Source organism: Bos javanicus, chromosome 19 (assembly GCF_032452875.1).
Source record: "Bos javanicus breed banteng chromosome 19, ARS-OSU_banteng_1.0, whole genome shotgun sequence".
NCBI classification, from domain to species: Eukaryota; Metazoa; Chordata; class Mammalia; order Artiodactyla; family Bovidae; genus Bos; species Bos javanicus.
Window position 1 is genome coordinate 23,536,558 of NC_083886.1, and position 14,925 is coordinate 23,551,482.

Genomic DNA, 14,925 nt, shown 5'->3' on the forward strand with positions numbered 1-14,925 from the left:
ATCAGCAGCAGTCACCCAAGGAACCCCAGGCTCTGCCTGGCTGAGGCTAATTAGAATCCACCTCTGTTGTTTAGGAGGAATCAGCTTTTCCCCAGCATCCCAAGGCCAGATTTACCTAAATAAAACCAGGGCTTTCATTAGGGGGGAAAAAAAAGAGTGCATGCTGGTAGGACATAAGAATATCTACTTTAATTCTCCATTTTCTTTAGAAGGAAGTATAGGAATTTAAAAAAAAGAAAAGTTTTTGCAGTTCTTTACCAAAGAGAAAATGAACCTCATCTGTCACTTCTTTTTTATCCACAGCTCCTTCATTCCCAAGTTCATCACCCACCTCTTCAAGTGCAAGCCAATCAGCATGGTGGGGGCAGAACAGGTGAGATGAAGCTGGTATAGGGCTGTTCCCCTCGCTTTCACTGTGGGTCAGACCACGTATCTTCCTAGTCCAGAGGTACTAGGTCAAAGTAAAACCACCGGTTTCCCCTGTTTGAGGACAGAATGATGATCTGGCAGCTGAATTCATTCATCCATTTATTTAAAGCTTTTTTTCCATTGAGCACACCCCCTGGTACCTGGGCCTTATTTTAGGGACAGGGCATACCACAGTGAACAGGCAGACAAGACCTCCCCTTCATGATGTTTACACTCTAGTAAGAAGAGACAGATAACATACAAGTAACAAATAAGTCAGAAGATCATTTTTACCTCAGTATGCAGGGTATAAAGCTAGGTTATATTAAAGAATACCTTAGGAGCATGATATTCATTATATTCTTTACGTATTTATGTGCCGTGTGCTCAGCCGCTCAGTCATGTCCAACTCTTTGCAGCCCCATGAACTGTAGCCTACCAGGCTTCACTGTCTATGGAATTTTCCAGTCATATTTTTATAGAGATGTACTCTTTTAAAATATTTATTCATTCATTCATTTGGCTGCTTCAGGTCTTAGTTGCAGCACATGGAATTTTCCCTGTATCACATGGAATCTTTGTGTTGCAGTAGTCTGACTCTCTAGTTGCAGTGCGCAGGTTTAAGTAGCTGTGGCATGTGGGCTGAGTTTCTCCACAGCACGTGGGATCTTAGTTCCCCAACCAGGAATCAAATCCACGTTCATGCATTGCAAAGTGAAAGTGTTTTAGTCGCTCGGTTGTGTCCGACTCTTTGCGACCCCATGGACTGTAGCCCTTCAGGCTCCTCTGTCCAGGGAATTCTGCAGGCAAGAATACTGGAGTGAGTAGCCATTCCTTCTCCAGGGAATCTTCCCAACCCAGGGATCAAACGTAGGTCTCCCGCATTGCAGGCAGATTCTTTACTGTCTGAGCCACCAGGGAAGCATATTGCAAGGCAGATTCTTTACATATTTATATTCTGTATATTCTCTGTTCTAAGAGGAGTAGTGGCTTTAGATTGGATGGTTGGAAGAGGCACCTCTGAGAGTTGGGGCTGCAGGAGGACTAGGAGAAAAGCATCTGGGCAGAGGGAGCCACAATGGCTCTTGATTATTTGGGGTCCTAGTGGCTGGGGCAGAGACTGCCTAGGAGCAGCAAGCAAAGACAGGCTCATCTTTTTGGTACAGAGAAGCTCTGTTCACCTCACCCAGCAAGTCTTCCTCCATCAGCCCAACCCTGCTCACTTGAATTCTATGCCTCAAGACCTGTCTACATAGATGGTGTTGCCTCAGCACTGCTGAGTTGAGTTGGGTGCCATGGCAGTTGCCTCTGCTCAGAGACCACCTGTTCACACTCTGTAATTTGAACAGCTTGAGTTTGGAGAACAGTTTAAGCTCCTTTAAAAACAAACAATAATATTCAGCCCCTAATTCATTTTCTGTTTGTTTATAATTGTTCGAGCCATTTAATTGTAGCTCCTTAATCTTCATACAAATGTAAACACAAGGCTCAGTTTGCCTTTATTCTCATTATTTTTGAAGGTTTAGTTGTTCTTTGTTTTTAATTGAAGTACAGTTGATTGACAATGTGGTATTAGTTTAAGTGTACAGCAAAATGATTCAGTTATATGTATACATATATCTATTCTTTTTCAGATTCTTTTCCCTTAGAAGTTATTACAAAATATTGAGTATGGTCCCCCAGCCCCTAATTATTTAAAAACACTTACTTAGATGTGAGCTGTTCATGTACTGATCATGTATGATCCCTTTATATTCATTAAAATAAATCCTCTGTAGACCTTAATTCAGCAATACTGAACTGATTTCAGTTGCTTTCTGTATTTGAAAGAACTACATTTTTAAGTAAGGAGAATATATAATTCAAGGCATTTCCATAACTCCTGCTCTTCCACTGGATTAGTTGACTGGGTGGTGGCTCAGCTCTCCTAGCTCCATAACTTGCCCCAACCCTGGGCCCTTGGCCGTGCTGGTCCGAGTCAGGCCTCAGGAGGGTGGCAGGTCAGCATGTGCCCTGGTGCATCATGGGTCCATCAGAAAGTATCAAAGCCAGAGGCTCTTGAATCTCATAAGTGCTGTTGGTTCTATAATCTTTTTGTAAGTGAGTGGCCTTCCTACACTATACCAAGGCAGTAGGTGTGAGCCTTAAGGTTATGGGCTCCAGAATCACTAAGGTCTGATGCTGAATCCTGTCTCTGCCAGCCAGCAGCTGTTTGTCCTTAGTCAAATTACTTACCCTTCAAGGGCTTTAGTTTCCTCATCTATAAAATTGGGATAATCACAGTACCACCTCACAGGGTAGTTGTGAGGATTAAACAAGATAATGTGCTGAAGAAGATCAACAAGGAGATCAAACCAGTCAATCCTAAAGGAAATCAACCCTGAATATTCATTGCAAGGACTGATGCTAAAGCTCTAATACTTGGCCACCTGATGCAGAAAGCCGACTCATTGGAAAAGGTCCTGATGCTGGGAAGGACTGAGAGCAGGAGGAGAAAGGAACAACAGAGAATGAGATGGTTGGATGGCATCACTGACTCAATGGATATGAGTTTGAGCAAACTCTAGGAGATAGTGAAGGACAGGGAAGCCTGGCCTGCTGCAGTTCATGGGGTCACAAAGAGTCAGACACAGCTTAGTGACTGAATAACAACAATGCACTGAAGCGCTTGACCCAACATCAGGCACATGGGAAGCCCTCAGCAAATGCCAGCTCTTACTATTAATAGTTTGTTTCTCTGTCAGCGCCTGTCTTCTCACATGGAAACATCTAGTCAATGCTTGACGTGGGCTGTCTGGCTGACCAGCTTAGCAGAGTCAGAAGCATTGTTTCAGCAAACGTCCTGGGAGGTTGTGTGGATTCAGACACTGACCAACTGCATCTGAGTGTAGAGTTTCAGTGTTTGGAAATTCTTGCCTCTTGCACGTCATAAGCACAGAATGAACCTTCTCCTCGGGAAGCAGCAGAATAATAATGCCCCAGCACGTCCAACTTCGTGAGCACATGTTCACCGGGGACCCTCTGTTCACCTCACTGCTGTGTGTGATGAGAGAGGACGTAGAGTGGTTGCTCTTAGTGTGTCCAGGAGAAGCTTTGCATCTGTTTCTGGTCTCTAGAAACTAATTCTCTCAAGTCTCTAGAGTTGATGAAGCCCCTGGAACAGAGTTGACTCATTGGGAACATGTTTCCATGAGTTTGCAGCCCTGCCCAGGCCTTGCAAGCTGATTTAGTGCCCAGCAACCATGCTATTTTCATCTCGTCACATGAATCCAATGTCATATCTATTTTCCTCAGATTTTCCTTTCTTTAAAAGAATGTTAAAATAATCAACTCAGACTCCAAAAGCCCGCATCTTCAGAAAAGTATCAGTTTGGCCAGTATTCTGCTTTGAGATGTGAATGAGAAAACCATCTGGAAACTGGCACTTGACTTTATCAGACCCCAGACAAACATGAGTGTGTGACAGGGGAGCATAGATCTCAATAGGCCCTGCCTCGGGTGAAGGGTGGGGAGGCCATGAGTAGGAACTGTAGGGCATCGTGGCCCTTGGAAGATTCCCACGTGAAGTTCAGGTTTAGCTGGGGTCCATGCTTGCCGTGAGTATCTGGGCTTAGAAGCCCATGCAGTCATGGAGCTGGAGGCATGATCACTCAAGCAGCAAAACCACAGGAAACTGGAAGTTACCAGAGAGAAGTTCATAGATTAAAACAGATTCTGAGACTTTCCTTGTGGTCCAGTGATTAAGACTTCAATTTCCAATGCAGGGGGTACGGGTTCAGTCCCTGGTCGGGAAGCTAAGATCCCACATGCTTCTCAGCCAAAAAACCAAAACATAAAACAGAAGCAGTATCATAACAAATTCAATAAAGACTTTGAAAATGGTCCACATTAAAAAAAAAATTGTTAAAACTTCTGCTTAAAAAAAAAAAAAAGTCTTGATGAAACAGATTCTGTCAGAAATCTTAGAGAATCTGTAATCCAAGTTTAACAAAAGCTGTGAGAGTCAAGGATGAGGCCTAACCTCAGAGTCTGCCTTTGCTTTGCCACAAAGGTACTAGATCCTAATTTTAGATTGCATTTTAATACTTGTGTCAAAAATGGTAAAGGAGACATTTTCCTGCTCTTGATTCTTTCCCTGATCACTGTATAAAGTAAATTATTTCCCCTTGGGCCCCAGAGTCTGCCTGAGCAATTGCAAGGGCACGCGGAACTGAACCATACCAGTATTTGTCATGCTTCTTGCTAGTTTGTGATTTTCAGAGAATCTTGTGGGATTTGCAGGGTCATTAATTAGTCTTCTGGCCACAGTATGTATGACTGAGCACACAGTGGAAATGGAATCCATTTGCACAAACTTACCAGAGGAAGCAGCTCACTGTTGTGTCAGGAAAAGGACCCAGGGTGTTTTTAAGCACTCCTTTGGGGGGAGAAAAGTGTACTAATAAAATTTAATACATGTAAATGACCATTTTTTAAAAGAACGACAAAACCTTAGCAAGCTAGGAATAGAAGAAAATGTGTTAAGGCTGATTTTATTTTAAAAGGGTATATACAGAAACATATGTGATGGTCTGCATGGATAAATCCATTTGTCAAAACTGTACAGTTAAAAATTGTACATTTCATTGTATGTAAATTTAACCTCAGAAAAATTAAGTGAGGGACAGGGAGTGGTTGCAGCAGGGTTTCTCAGCCTCTGCACTATTGACATTTGGGGCTAGAGAATCTTTTTTGTTGTGGGGCTGCCCTGTGCATTATAAGATGTTTGGCACCATCCCTCACCACTACCCACTAGTTGCCAGTAGTACCCTGCCAATGTTGACAACCAAAAATGCATCCAGACATTGCCAGATATCTAAGCCGAGGGTGGGAGGATGAACCCCCCTCCCCAAGCTGAGAGCCAGTGTATTGTAGGCATGGATGAACTGAGATGAGCATGTGAGAATGTCTCTGGTTAGTACAACCGACTGCATAAGGATTCACTGTATTCTTCTGTTTATGTCATACATGCTTGAAACTCTCCATAATAACAAGATTTTTTGTTTTAAAAATGTAGTGGTCCACCCTCACATAATACCCACTTAAGTGATATCCACAATAAAATTTTATTTTGAGAAATGACACAAAACTCAATTAGTGCTTAAAGTAAGTTCCTTCTACATTTTCTGATTATAGAATGTGTGTTCAGAAGAGCTAAACTTTCTCCTTTTTTAATGTGCTTGTGTGTCTGTGCACACTGTAGAGCTTTCTCCCTTTTGTTCAGCCCTTCTCTATTTCTAAGGAGCTTTTTGAATCTCTTCACTGCCTGGTTAACCGCTCACCTTTCTCTGTGTCATCAGCTCTGGCCCATCTTGACTTTTATGAGACCATCCTGTCCACCGAGAACTTAAAGCCTCCTCTATCACTCAGTCAAAAAGGGGCCTCCCTTTGTGCCACACAGAGCAAAGAGACAGGCACAGCCACGCTCCGCAGGGGTTTATGCCCATGGCAGGATCATCAAGGTCCTGGGGATGGGAGGACTGAGCAAGCTCATGAATGAAGTGAATCAGTTAATGGGGGAAAAAATTGCCATAAACATCACGCTTAATCGTCAAATATACAAAGATTTTTCTCTTAACATTAGGAACAAGACAAGGATGTCTATTGTCAACATTTCTGTCCCACGTTGCCCTTGAAGTCCTGGCCAGGAAAATAAGGCAAAAAATAAAATGTTAAAGAAATAAAAGGTATACAATTAGACGGGAAGAAACAAAGCTGTCATTTTTCACATTTTACAGAGAACATGACTGTGATTGACAATATCCAGAAGAATCTATAGACAGACTATTAGAATAGAAATTTAGTAGGTGGGAGCCAATATAAGGTCAGTATTTAAATTATTTCCAATATTTGTATATACCAGCAACAAACAATTTTAAAAAAATTTAATGAAACCATATACAGTAAAATCTAGCTGGTAATAAGTATTTTAAAAATGTGTGAGTCTTCTACACAAAAAGTGACACAATATTAAGATATATTAAGGAAAAATCTTTAAAATGACAGGAAGGTCCATGTTCATATGTTAAAAGACTCAATAATTTTTTTTTTTTTTGGTCATTCTGCATGACATGTGGGATCTTAGTTCCCCAACCAGGGATTGAACCCATACTCCCTGCACTGGCAGCAGTCTTAACCACTGGACTTCTAGGGAAGTCCCATGAACTCAGTATTTTTAAAATGTCAATTCTTTCAAAGTTATAGAGTGAAATCCCAGCAGGGGTGGGATGGGTGCTTGTGGTGTGAATGTAAATTGATAATTGGATTCTAAAAGTTGGATGGAAATGCAGAAGACCAGAAATAGCTGAAATAACTCTTGAGAAAGAGAACGGAGTTGGAGGATTTAAACTTCAAGATACCAGGGCTTCTTTTAATGCTAAAGTAATTAAGCACACAGGGACAAACGGGCCAACAGAAAGGAATGGCGTTCAGAAATTGACCACACGCACACAGACACTGGATTTATGGCAAAAGCAGCACTGTAATTCAGTTGGGAGAGGATGGTCTTCTCAGTAAACAGTGCTGGGTAATTGCATATCCACATGGGAAAAAAATCAATCTTTATTTTTTGTAAGGAATTTTTTGATGTGGGCCATTTTTAAAGTCTTTGTTGAACTTGTTACAGTACTACTTCTGTTTTATGTTTTTCTGTTTTTGGAAGTCCCGGAAAAAAATTAATCTTGACCCTAACCACACACCATATACAAAAGTCAGTTTCCAAAAAAACAAATCAGTTCCAGTGAGGATGTGGAGAAATTAGAACCCTCATATGCTGCTGGTGGAAATCCAAAATGCTGCAACCATTTGGGGAAACAGTTTAGCCGTTTCTCAAAATGTTAAGCATGGAGTTACCATATAACCCAGCAATTCCACTCCTAGATAGAAACCCAGAAGAACTGGAAAAGTGTGTCACGTAACCGTTGTACACAGATATTCAGAGTGGCATTTTTCATAATAGCCAAAAAGTAGAAACAATTCAAATGCCCATAAGTTGATGAATGGATAAACAAAATGTGGCTTAATCTTACAAGGGAATATCATTCAGTTGTAAATAGAAATGAAGTACTTACTCATGCTGCAACATAGATGAGCCTTGAAAACATTATGCTAAGTGAAAGAATCATAGACAAAAGGTCACAGAACGTATGATTCCATTTATATGGAATGTCCAGAGCCGGCAAATCCGCAAGACAGAAAACAGACTACTGGTTGGTAAAGGCTGGAGGAGAGGAGGGAAAGAGATGCGATTGCTAATGGCCATGGAATTTATTTGTGGCATGATGAGATGTCTGGAATGGAACAGTACGCTTTTAAAAGGTGAATTTATCTCAAATTTAAAAAAAAAAAAAACAACTCCAGGTGGATTATAGCTCTGAAAATGAAAGATAAGACAACAAAACTTCTGGAAGATAAAAGAATATTTTTATGACTATGGGTTAGGCAGAGATCCCTTAACAAAACATTAAAAGTACTAATCGTAAAATAAGAGACTGTTTGGAGTACTTCAAATTAAGGACTTGTTTTTCTCAAAAGACAAGCCAGAGTAGCGGATGATATTTGCAATATATGTAACTGACAGAGTACTCATATTCTAAATATATCCTTTTAAAAATCTCTAACATATCACTTGTGTGGAATCTTAAAAAAAAAAAAACAACTCAATTTCAGAGAAACAGAGAATCAAATGGTAGTTGCCAGGGGCTGGGGGAAGCAGGAAATGGAGAGATGGAGGTCAGAGGGCACACACTTTCAATTCTAAGGTGAGTAAGTTCCAAGGACCTAATGTACAGCATGGTAACTGTAATTAATAATACCGTGTGATGTACTTGAAATTTGCTGAGAGTAGATCTTAAGCATTCTTACCACATACACAAAAGGAGAGTTTATTATCTTGATCTTGGTAATCATTGCACAAAGTGTATGTATATCAAATAATCACCTTGTACACTTTAAATATATGCAGTTAAAGTGTATTTGTCAATTATTCCTCAATAAAGTTGAAAAACGTACTTTAGAAAAACCTCAACAAATCAATTAGAAAAAAGATGATCAGCCATTAGAAAAGATGGCAAAAGACTTGAACTGGTACTTCAAAAAGAGGCTCGCCAGTAAGCATATTAATTGTCTAGGGAAGTGTAAATTAAAATCACAGTATCAGAATAGCTAAAATTAAAAAAGACCAAGAATACCAAGTGTTGGTGAGAATGTAAAGCAACTGGAACTTTCAGGCATTGCTGGTAGGACTGGAAATTAGTACAACCAAACTGGAAAACTATCAGTCTCTCCTAAAGCTAAGCATATGCCTACCCCTTCATCCGGCAATTCTGCATAGATGCTACCCCCAGTGGCCACCAAAGACATGTACAAGAATGTTCATAGCAGATTAATGAGCAGCAGACCAGTCCTGAGGCACATAGGGCAGAAGAGTGGTAGCCTTTGTTGGGAAGGAAGAGAGAGCATTGACTGGAAGAGAACCCAAGGAAGCCTTCTGGGATGCAAATAATGTCCCAAGTCATCTTTTTAATTTATTTTTTTAATTGAAGTATAGAGGAATTGAAGTACTGCTGCTGATGTCCAGCAAAGTGATTCTGTTATATACATGTACATATACATATATGAAGATTATATAGTCTTTTCCATATTCTTTTCCATTATAGATTATAATAAGATACTGATTATAGTTCCCTGTGTTATATGGTAGGACCATGTTGTTTATTTATTTTATCCATAATAATGTGTATCTGCTAATCCCAAACTCCTAATTTATCCATCCCCTCCCTGCCACCACCTTTCGCCTTTGGTAACCATTAGTTTGTTTTCTATGTCTGTGAATCTGTTTCTGTTTTATAAATAAATTCATTTGTATTGTATTTAGATTTCACTATATATAAGTGATATCGTATGATGTTTGTCTTTGACTTAACTTCACTTAGTATGATAATGTCTAGGTCCGTCCATGTTGTTGCAAATGACAATATTTCATTCTTTTTATGGCTGAGTACTATTCCATCGTGTGAACACAGCATCTTCTTTATCCTTTCATCTGTTTTGTTTTGGAGTATAATCAGTTTACAATGTTGTGTTAGTTTCTGCTGTGCAATGAAGTAAATCAGCCATATGCATACATATCTATCCCTCTTGGACCTCCCTCCCACCTCAGCCCCATCCCACCCCTGTAGGTCATCATAGAGCACTGAGTTCATTCATTTGTTGATGGAGAAATGTCTCATGTCTTTAATTAGGCAGTGGGGTGTATGTGCTGTGCTGTGCTTAGTCGCTCAGTCATGTCCAACTCTTTGTGATCCCATGAACTATAGCCCACCAGGCTCCTCTGTATGTGGGAATTCTTTAGGCAAGAATACTGGAGTGGGTTGCCATGCCCTCCTCCAGGGGATCTTTCCTGGAGAATTGACCCAGGGATCAAACGCAGGTCTCCCACATTGCAGCTGCTGCTGCTGCAGCTGCTAAGTCGCTTCAGTTGTGTCCAACTCTGTGCGACCCCATAGACGGCAGCCCACTAGGCTCCCCCATCCCTGGGATTCTCCAGGCAAGAACACTGGAGTGGGTTGCCATTTCCTTCTCCATCCCACATTGCAGATGGATCCTTTACTGTCTGAGCCACCATGGAAGCCCCATAGGGTGTATACATATGTAATAATTTATCAAGCTGTGTACTTGGTCTTTGTGTACTTTACTGTATGAAAGTTATACCTTAAAAAAAAAGGAACGAGGAAAGAAACAAGGCATGTCCTCACCTTGGCCCACCTATTCCTTATATCCTGAACTGTTTCTTCCACATCACCTCAGAACTTAGTGTTATATATATGGCCTTTGCCTTCTAGGAGTGTGCCTTTATTTTGTCTGCTCAAGGTTTCTATCACTGTGATAGTCATGTTGTCCCCCAAGAGGTGTCAGAGCTTTCCATTAACGGGCGATGACCCTTCCCAGGCATAGCATGCTGGCCAGCTTTGCACCCCAGCAGCCCACCAAGAACAGCCATATCACCCCCAAAATTTTTCTCTAAGGCTCAGCCAAATTTAGCTAACAGCCACCTCTTGCCCAGTGCCTCATGCATAAGGAGATAAACTTTTAGCTATTTTCAAAGATGAAAGCCAACAGATTTTCATGATAAATGAGCCGTTTCACCTTCATTTCCCACAGACAACTGCTAAGTCTGTCAGACTAGCTCCCACCTTTTCTGACTGCATTACTTCCGGTAAAACCTGAGACCAAGGTTTCCATCTGTTCATCTGTCTGGTGAGGAGAGAATTTTACTGTGACTGGCCAGAAATTGAGAATGTCCTATCTTTCAAAATATGGGAGATACTAGAGGGTTATGTCTGGTTCATTCAAAACTCTTCCTGTCACTTAAGACTGTACAATTATTTATGCATATAATATTCTCTGGGAAGTAGAACGTACAGAAAAAACAGGAAGTATCCCTATACGTTTTTAAATAATCATTGATTTTTTTTTTTCCTGCTAGCAAATAATGCTAAGACATGGCTTTGATTTTGACAAGATGCTGAAATTTTACTACATGGAAGATAAAGTTGAATCTTTTCTAGGCCTCAGATATTTAATAGCATACTATGAAAAAAGAAGAGAAGGAAAAACACAGTTCCAGTTAATAAAAGTATAGAAAATAATGTCAAGAATATCAGCTTCCCACTTAGCTTAGGCAGATCTTAACATGGTCCCATATTTGCTGTAAATCTTTCTTATATAAATTATAATTATGGCTGAAGTCCCCTGTGGACCTACCCTGCCATGCCTCTCCCTCCATGCCCAGAGGTAATCACTATTTTGATTTTATCATTCCCATATGTGCTTTGATAAGTTACATGTGTATGTATCCAAAAACGATATATAATTTTATTTTGCAAATGTTTAAACTTTATGCAAATGGTACTATACATATCATTTCCCCAGTTGCTTCTTTTGCCCAACAGATGAGTTCTGAGATTTATCTGTGAGATACAGGTTGTTTGAGTCGCTTATTTTAACTTCAGTGTCGTGTTCCATCGCGTGAACATAGCACTGTTTGTCTATCCATTCTACACCGTTGATGGGCATTTAGGCCACTTCCAATCTTTTGCTTTTACGAACAGTGGATTCAAGGAACCTTTTTTGACATGGGCAAGAATTTCTTTAAAGGATATGAGTACTGTGTCACAGATTATGTACAGATTGCACTAGGAAATAGTACTGAAATTCCCCCAAAGGGCTTCAACCAGTTTATAATACCTCATGCTAAGTGTGAGTTTCATTGCACTATACGTGTGCCAACACTTGGTATTTCAACTTTTTATTTTGCCTTTCTGATGAGTACAAAATGATACACAGTTGTGGCTTTGATTTGTGTTTACTGGATCACTAGTGAAATTAAGTTTCAGGAGCCTGGCGGGCTACAATCCGTGGGGTTGTAAAGAGTTGGACACAACTGAGCACGCACACACAGCATTTCACAGTCCTATGAGCACTGGCGTTTCCATTTGTGTGAGGTGCCCGTTCAAATCTTTGCCCCATCGTTGGTATTGTTTTTACTGGGGTTGCTGTTCTTTTGCTTACTGATTTTCAGGAATCAGATCTTTTCAAATTCTTACTTGTTATCTATATGGTGAGGTAGCTGTTAAGATCTTGGGCCCATTTTTTATTTGGATTGTTTTCTTATTGCTGAGTTTTTCTTTAAAAATCTTTGTATGTTTTAGATAACAGTCCTTTATAAGATGTATCTTTTGCAAATACTTTCTCCTAATCTGCGGCTTACCTTCTCACCCCCTTAACATTGTCTTTTGGAGAGCAAACATTTTTCATTCTAAACGAAGACCAGTTTATCAATTATTTCTCTAATGGATCATGTCTTTGTTTTTTTTTTTTAATTTATTTATGTTTTAATTGAAGGATAATTGCTTTACAGAATTTTGTTGTTTTCTGTCAAACCTCAGCATGAATCAGCTGTAGGGATACATATATCCCCTCCCTTTTGAACCTCCCTCCCATCTCCCTCCCCATCCCACCCGTCAAGGTTGATACAGAGCCTCTGTGTGAGTTTCCTGAGACATACAGCAAATTCCCATTGGCTATCTATTTTACAGATGGTAGTTTAAGTTTCTGGAGAAGGCAATGGCACCCCACTCCAGTACTCTTGCCTGGAAAATCCCGTGGACGGAGGAGCCTGGTAGGCTGCAGTCCATGGGGTCACTAGGAGTCGGACACGACTGTGTAACTTTCAAGTAAACAACCTGAGCGGCTTCACTTTCACTTTTCACTTTCATGCATTGGAGAAGGAAATGGCAACCCACTCCAGTGTTCTTGCCTGGAGAATCCCAGGGACGGGGGAGCCTGGTGGGCTGCCGTCTCTGGGGTCGCACAGAGTCGGACACGACTAAAGTGACTTAGCAGCAGTAGCAGCAGTGTAAGTTTCTAATGGATCATGTCTTTGGTCTTATATCTAAAAAGTTATCACCATACCCAGGGTCATCTAGGGTTTCTCTTATGTTACCTTCTAGAAGTTTTATAGTTTTGTGTTTTACCTTTAGGCCTATATGATCCATTTGGGGTTAGTTTTTGTGAAGGGTGGAAGGTCTATGTCTAGATTCCTTTTTCCTTTTTTTTTTTTTTTGGCATGTGGATGCTCAGTTGTTCAAGCACCATTTGTTGAAAAGACTACCTTTACTCCATTGAATTGCCTTTGCTGCTTTGTGAGTGATCGGTGACTCTATTTGTGTGGACTGTATCTGTGACTGTATCTCTGGGCTTTCTCTTCAGCACAATCGATCTATTTGCCCTTTCACCTGTACCACACTGTCTCGATTACTTTATTATAAATCTTGGGGTCAGTATCTTGGGACTTCCTGGTGGTCCAGGCAGATTTTTAACTACTGGACCACCAAGAAGTCCCAAGATACTGATGTTTAAATTTGGCTTAATCTCCTACATCCTCACTAGCATCCAGAGAAACCCCAAATAGAGCAGTACGGAGTTACCATTTTTTGCCTGTTCAATAAGCAAAAATGTTTAAGACATTTGTAAGGTTCTTCATACATATCCTGAACTGCTTTCTAAATGGAGTGCAGGGGATGTGGGTTTGATCCCTGGTCAGGGGAGATTCCACATGCCATGCATCACAGCTGCTGAGCCCAAGCTCTAGAGCTCTCAAGCTAGAACGAGAAGCCGCTGCAACGAGAACCCCACACACCACAACGAAGAGTAGCCCCCGACTCGATGCAACCAGAGAAAGTTCACACACAGAAGTGAAAACCCAGTACAGCCAAACATTAAAATAAATTTTAAAAAAATTTTAGTATCAAGAAAATGTTATTTATCAGCGTGAGTACACTGGGTGTTGTGCCCACGTGAGGTGGCTGGGACTGTTCTGTTCTCTTCCCTCAGCTACTGCTGGACACACACTCCCTGAAGATGGTCCTGCTTGATCTGCCTTCCATCGGCTCTCAGGTGGTGAGGAAAGCCCCGGCCAGTTACACCAAGATCGTGGTGAAGGGCATGACCCGCGCGGAGATGATCCTCAAGGTGGGACTTGTGTCTTCTTTAGGGTTTCAGTTAAAAGGGCCTAGTTACCTGATCACTTATTTGAAACAGTACTGAGTACTAGTCTCAAAAAGCACAGGTTAGAACCTATTCCCATCAGTCCCAAAAGAATGTCTGCATTCTTTGGCTGGAACAGACTTTGGCCTCATCAGTTATTGTTGAAAGTCAGTGCAGTGTTGCGGGGGGCGGGGTGGGGGTCAGTAATTCTGTCTGACAAATGCATTCTTTCTTGTAATGAGATTCTCTTGTAATAAGATTTGGCCAAGATTGGAGGCTGAGTGGCATTGTCACTCAATCAGCCTCCAGTCACGGTCTCTCTGCTCTGCTTCTCTCTGCTTCCCAGCTTTTAGTTCCTCCCATTCTTGGCTTTCTAAGCTCTGCCACCTTATAGGAACTTCAAACAAATGTCGCATACCTGATTCTAATCAGCAAATGGTTTTCTAAAGCCCCATTTAACAAAGTATATGTGGGGTGATGATGCTAAGAATGTCTGAAGCCTTGAACTCCTGCATCTGATTTCCACCTGGACTTGTCGAGTGGAGAGGGAACCTACTGGGGAGGGGAGAGAAGGCTGGAGTACAAATGGAGCTTGTCAGTCTGCAAGCAGAATGGCTCAAATGATGGAGGAGTGGGAAGTCACGGCGAGCCCTGACGTGGCTGGACCGGGCAAGGGGCCTCCACAGACCTTGGGCTTTGGCCTGATGAAACTGAAAGCAGCCTAATGCATTTCTTCCCTGGCTGGTTTACTCTCCATGGGGGAGAGCAGGGTTTGGAGAGAATTTCTGAGTGAGTTCTCCTTGCCACTCTGAGTTGTATTCTCAGAAATCCAAAACCAAACCAGCCTACTTGAGGAAGAAAACTGGACCCCCACAATGAAAACCAAATGACTGTGAACATGAGGGGTTTGATGCCAGGGCTCTCCTGCTG

General features: G+C 41.3%; 1 protein-coding gene across 1 annotated transcript in view; it reads left to right on the forward strand.

Annotated features, from left to right (window-relative positions):
- VPS53 (VPS53 subunit of GARP complex) overlaps positions 1-14,925 on the forward strand; it is a 125,313-nt gene that overhangs the window by 105,669 nt on the left and 4,719 nt on the right. The window contains exons 19-20 of the mRNA XM_061389534.1: positions 304-373; positions 13,843-13,980. Of these exons, the coding sequence (XP_061245518.1) occupies positions 304-373; positions 13,843-13,980 (208 nt within the window). The remainder of the gene's footprint in view (positions 1-303; positions 374-13,842; positions 13,981-14,925) is intronic.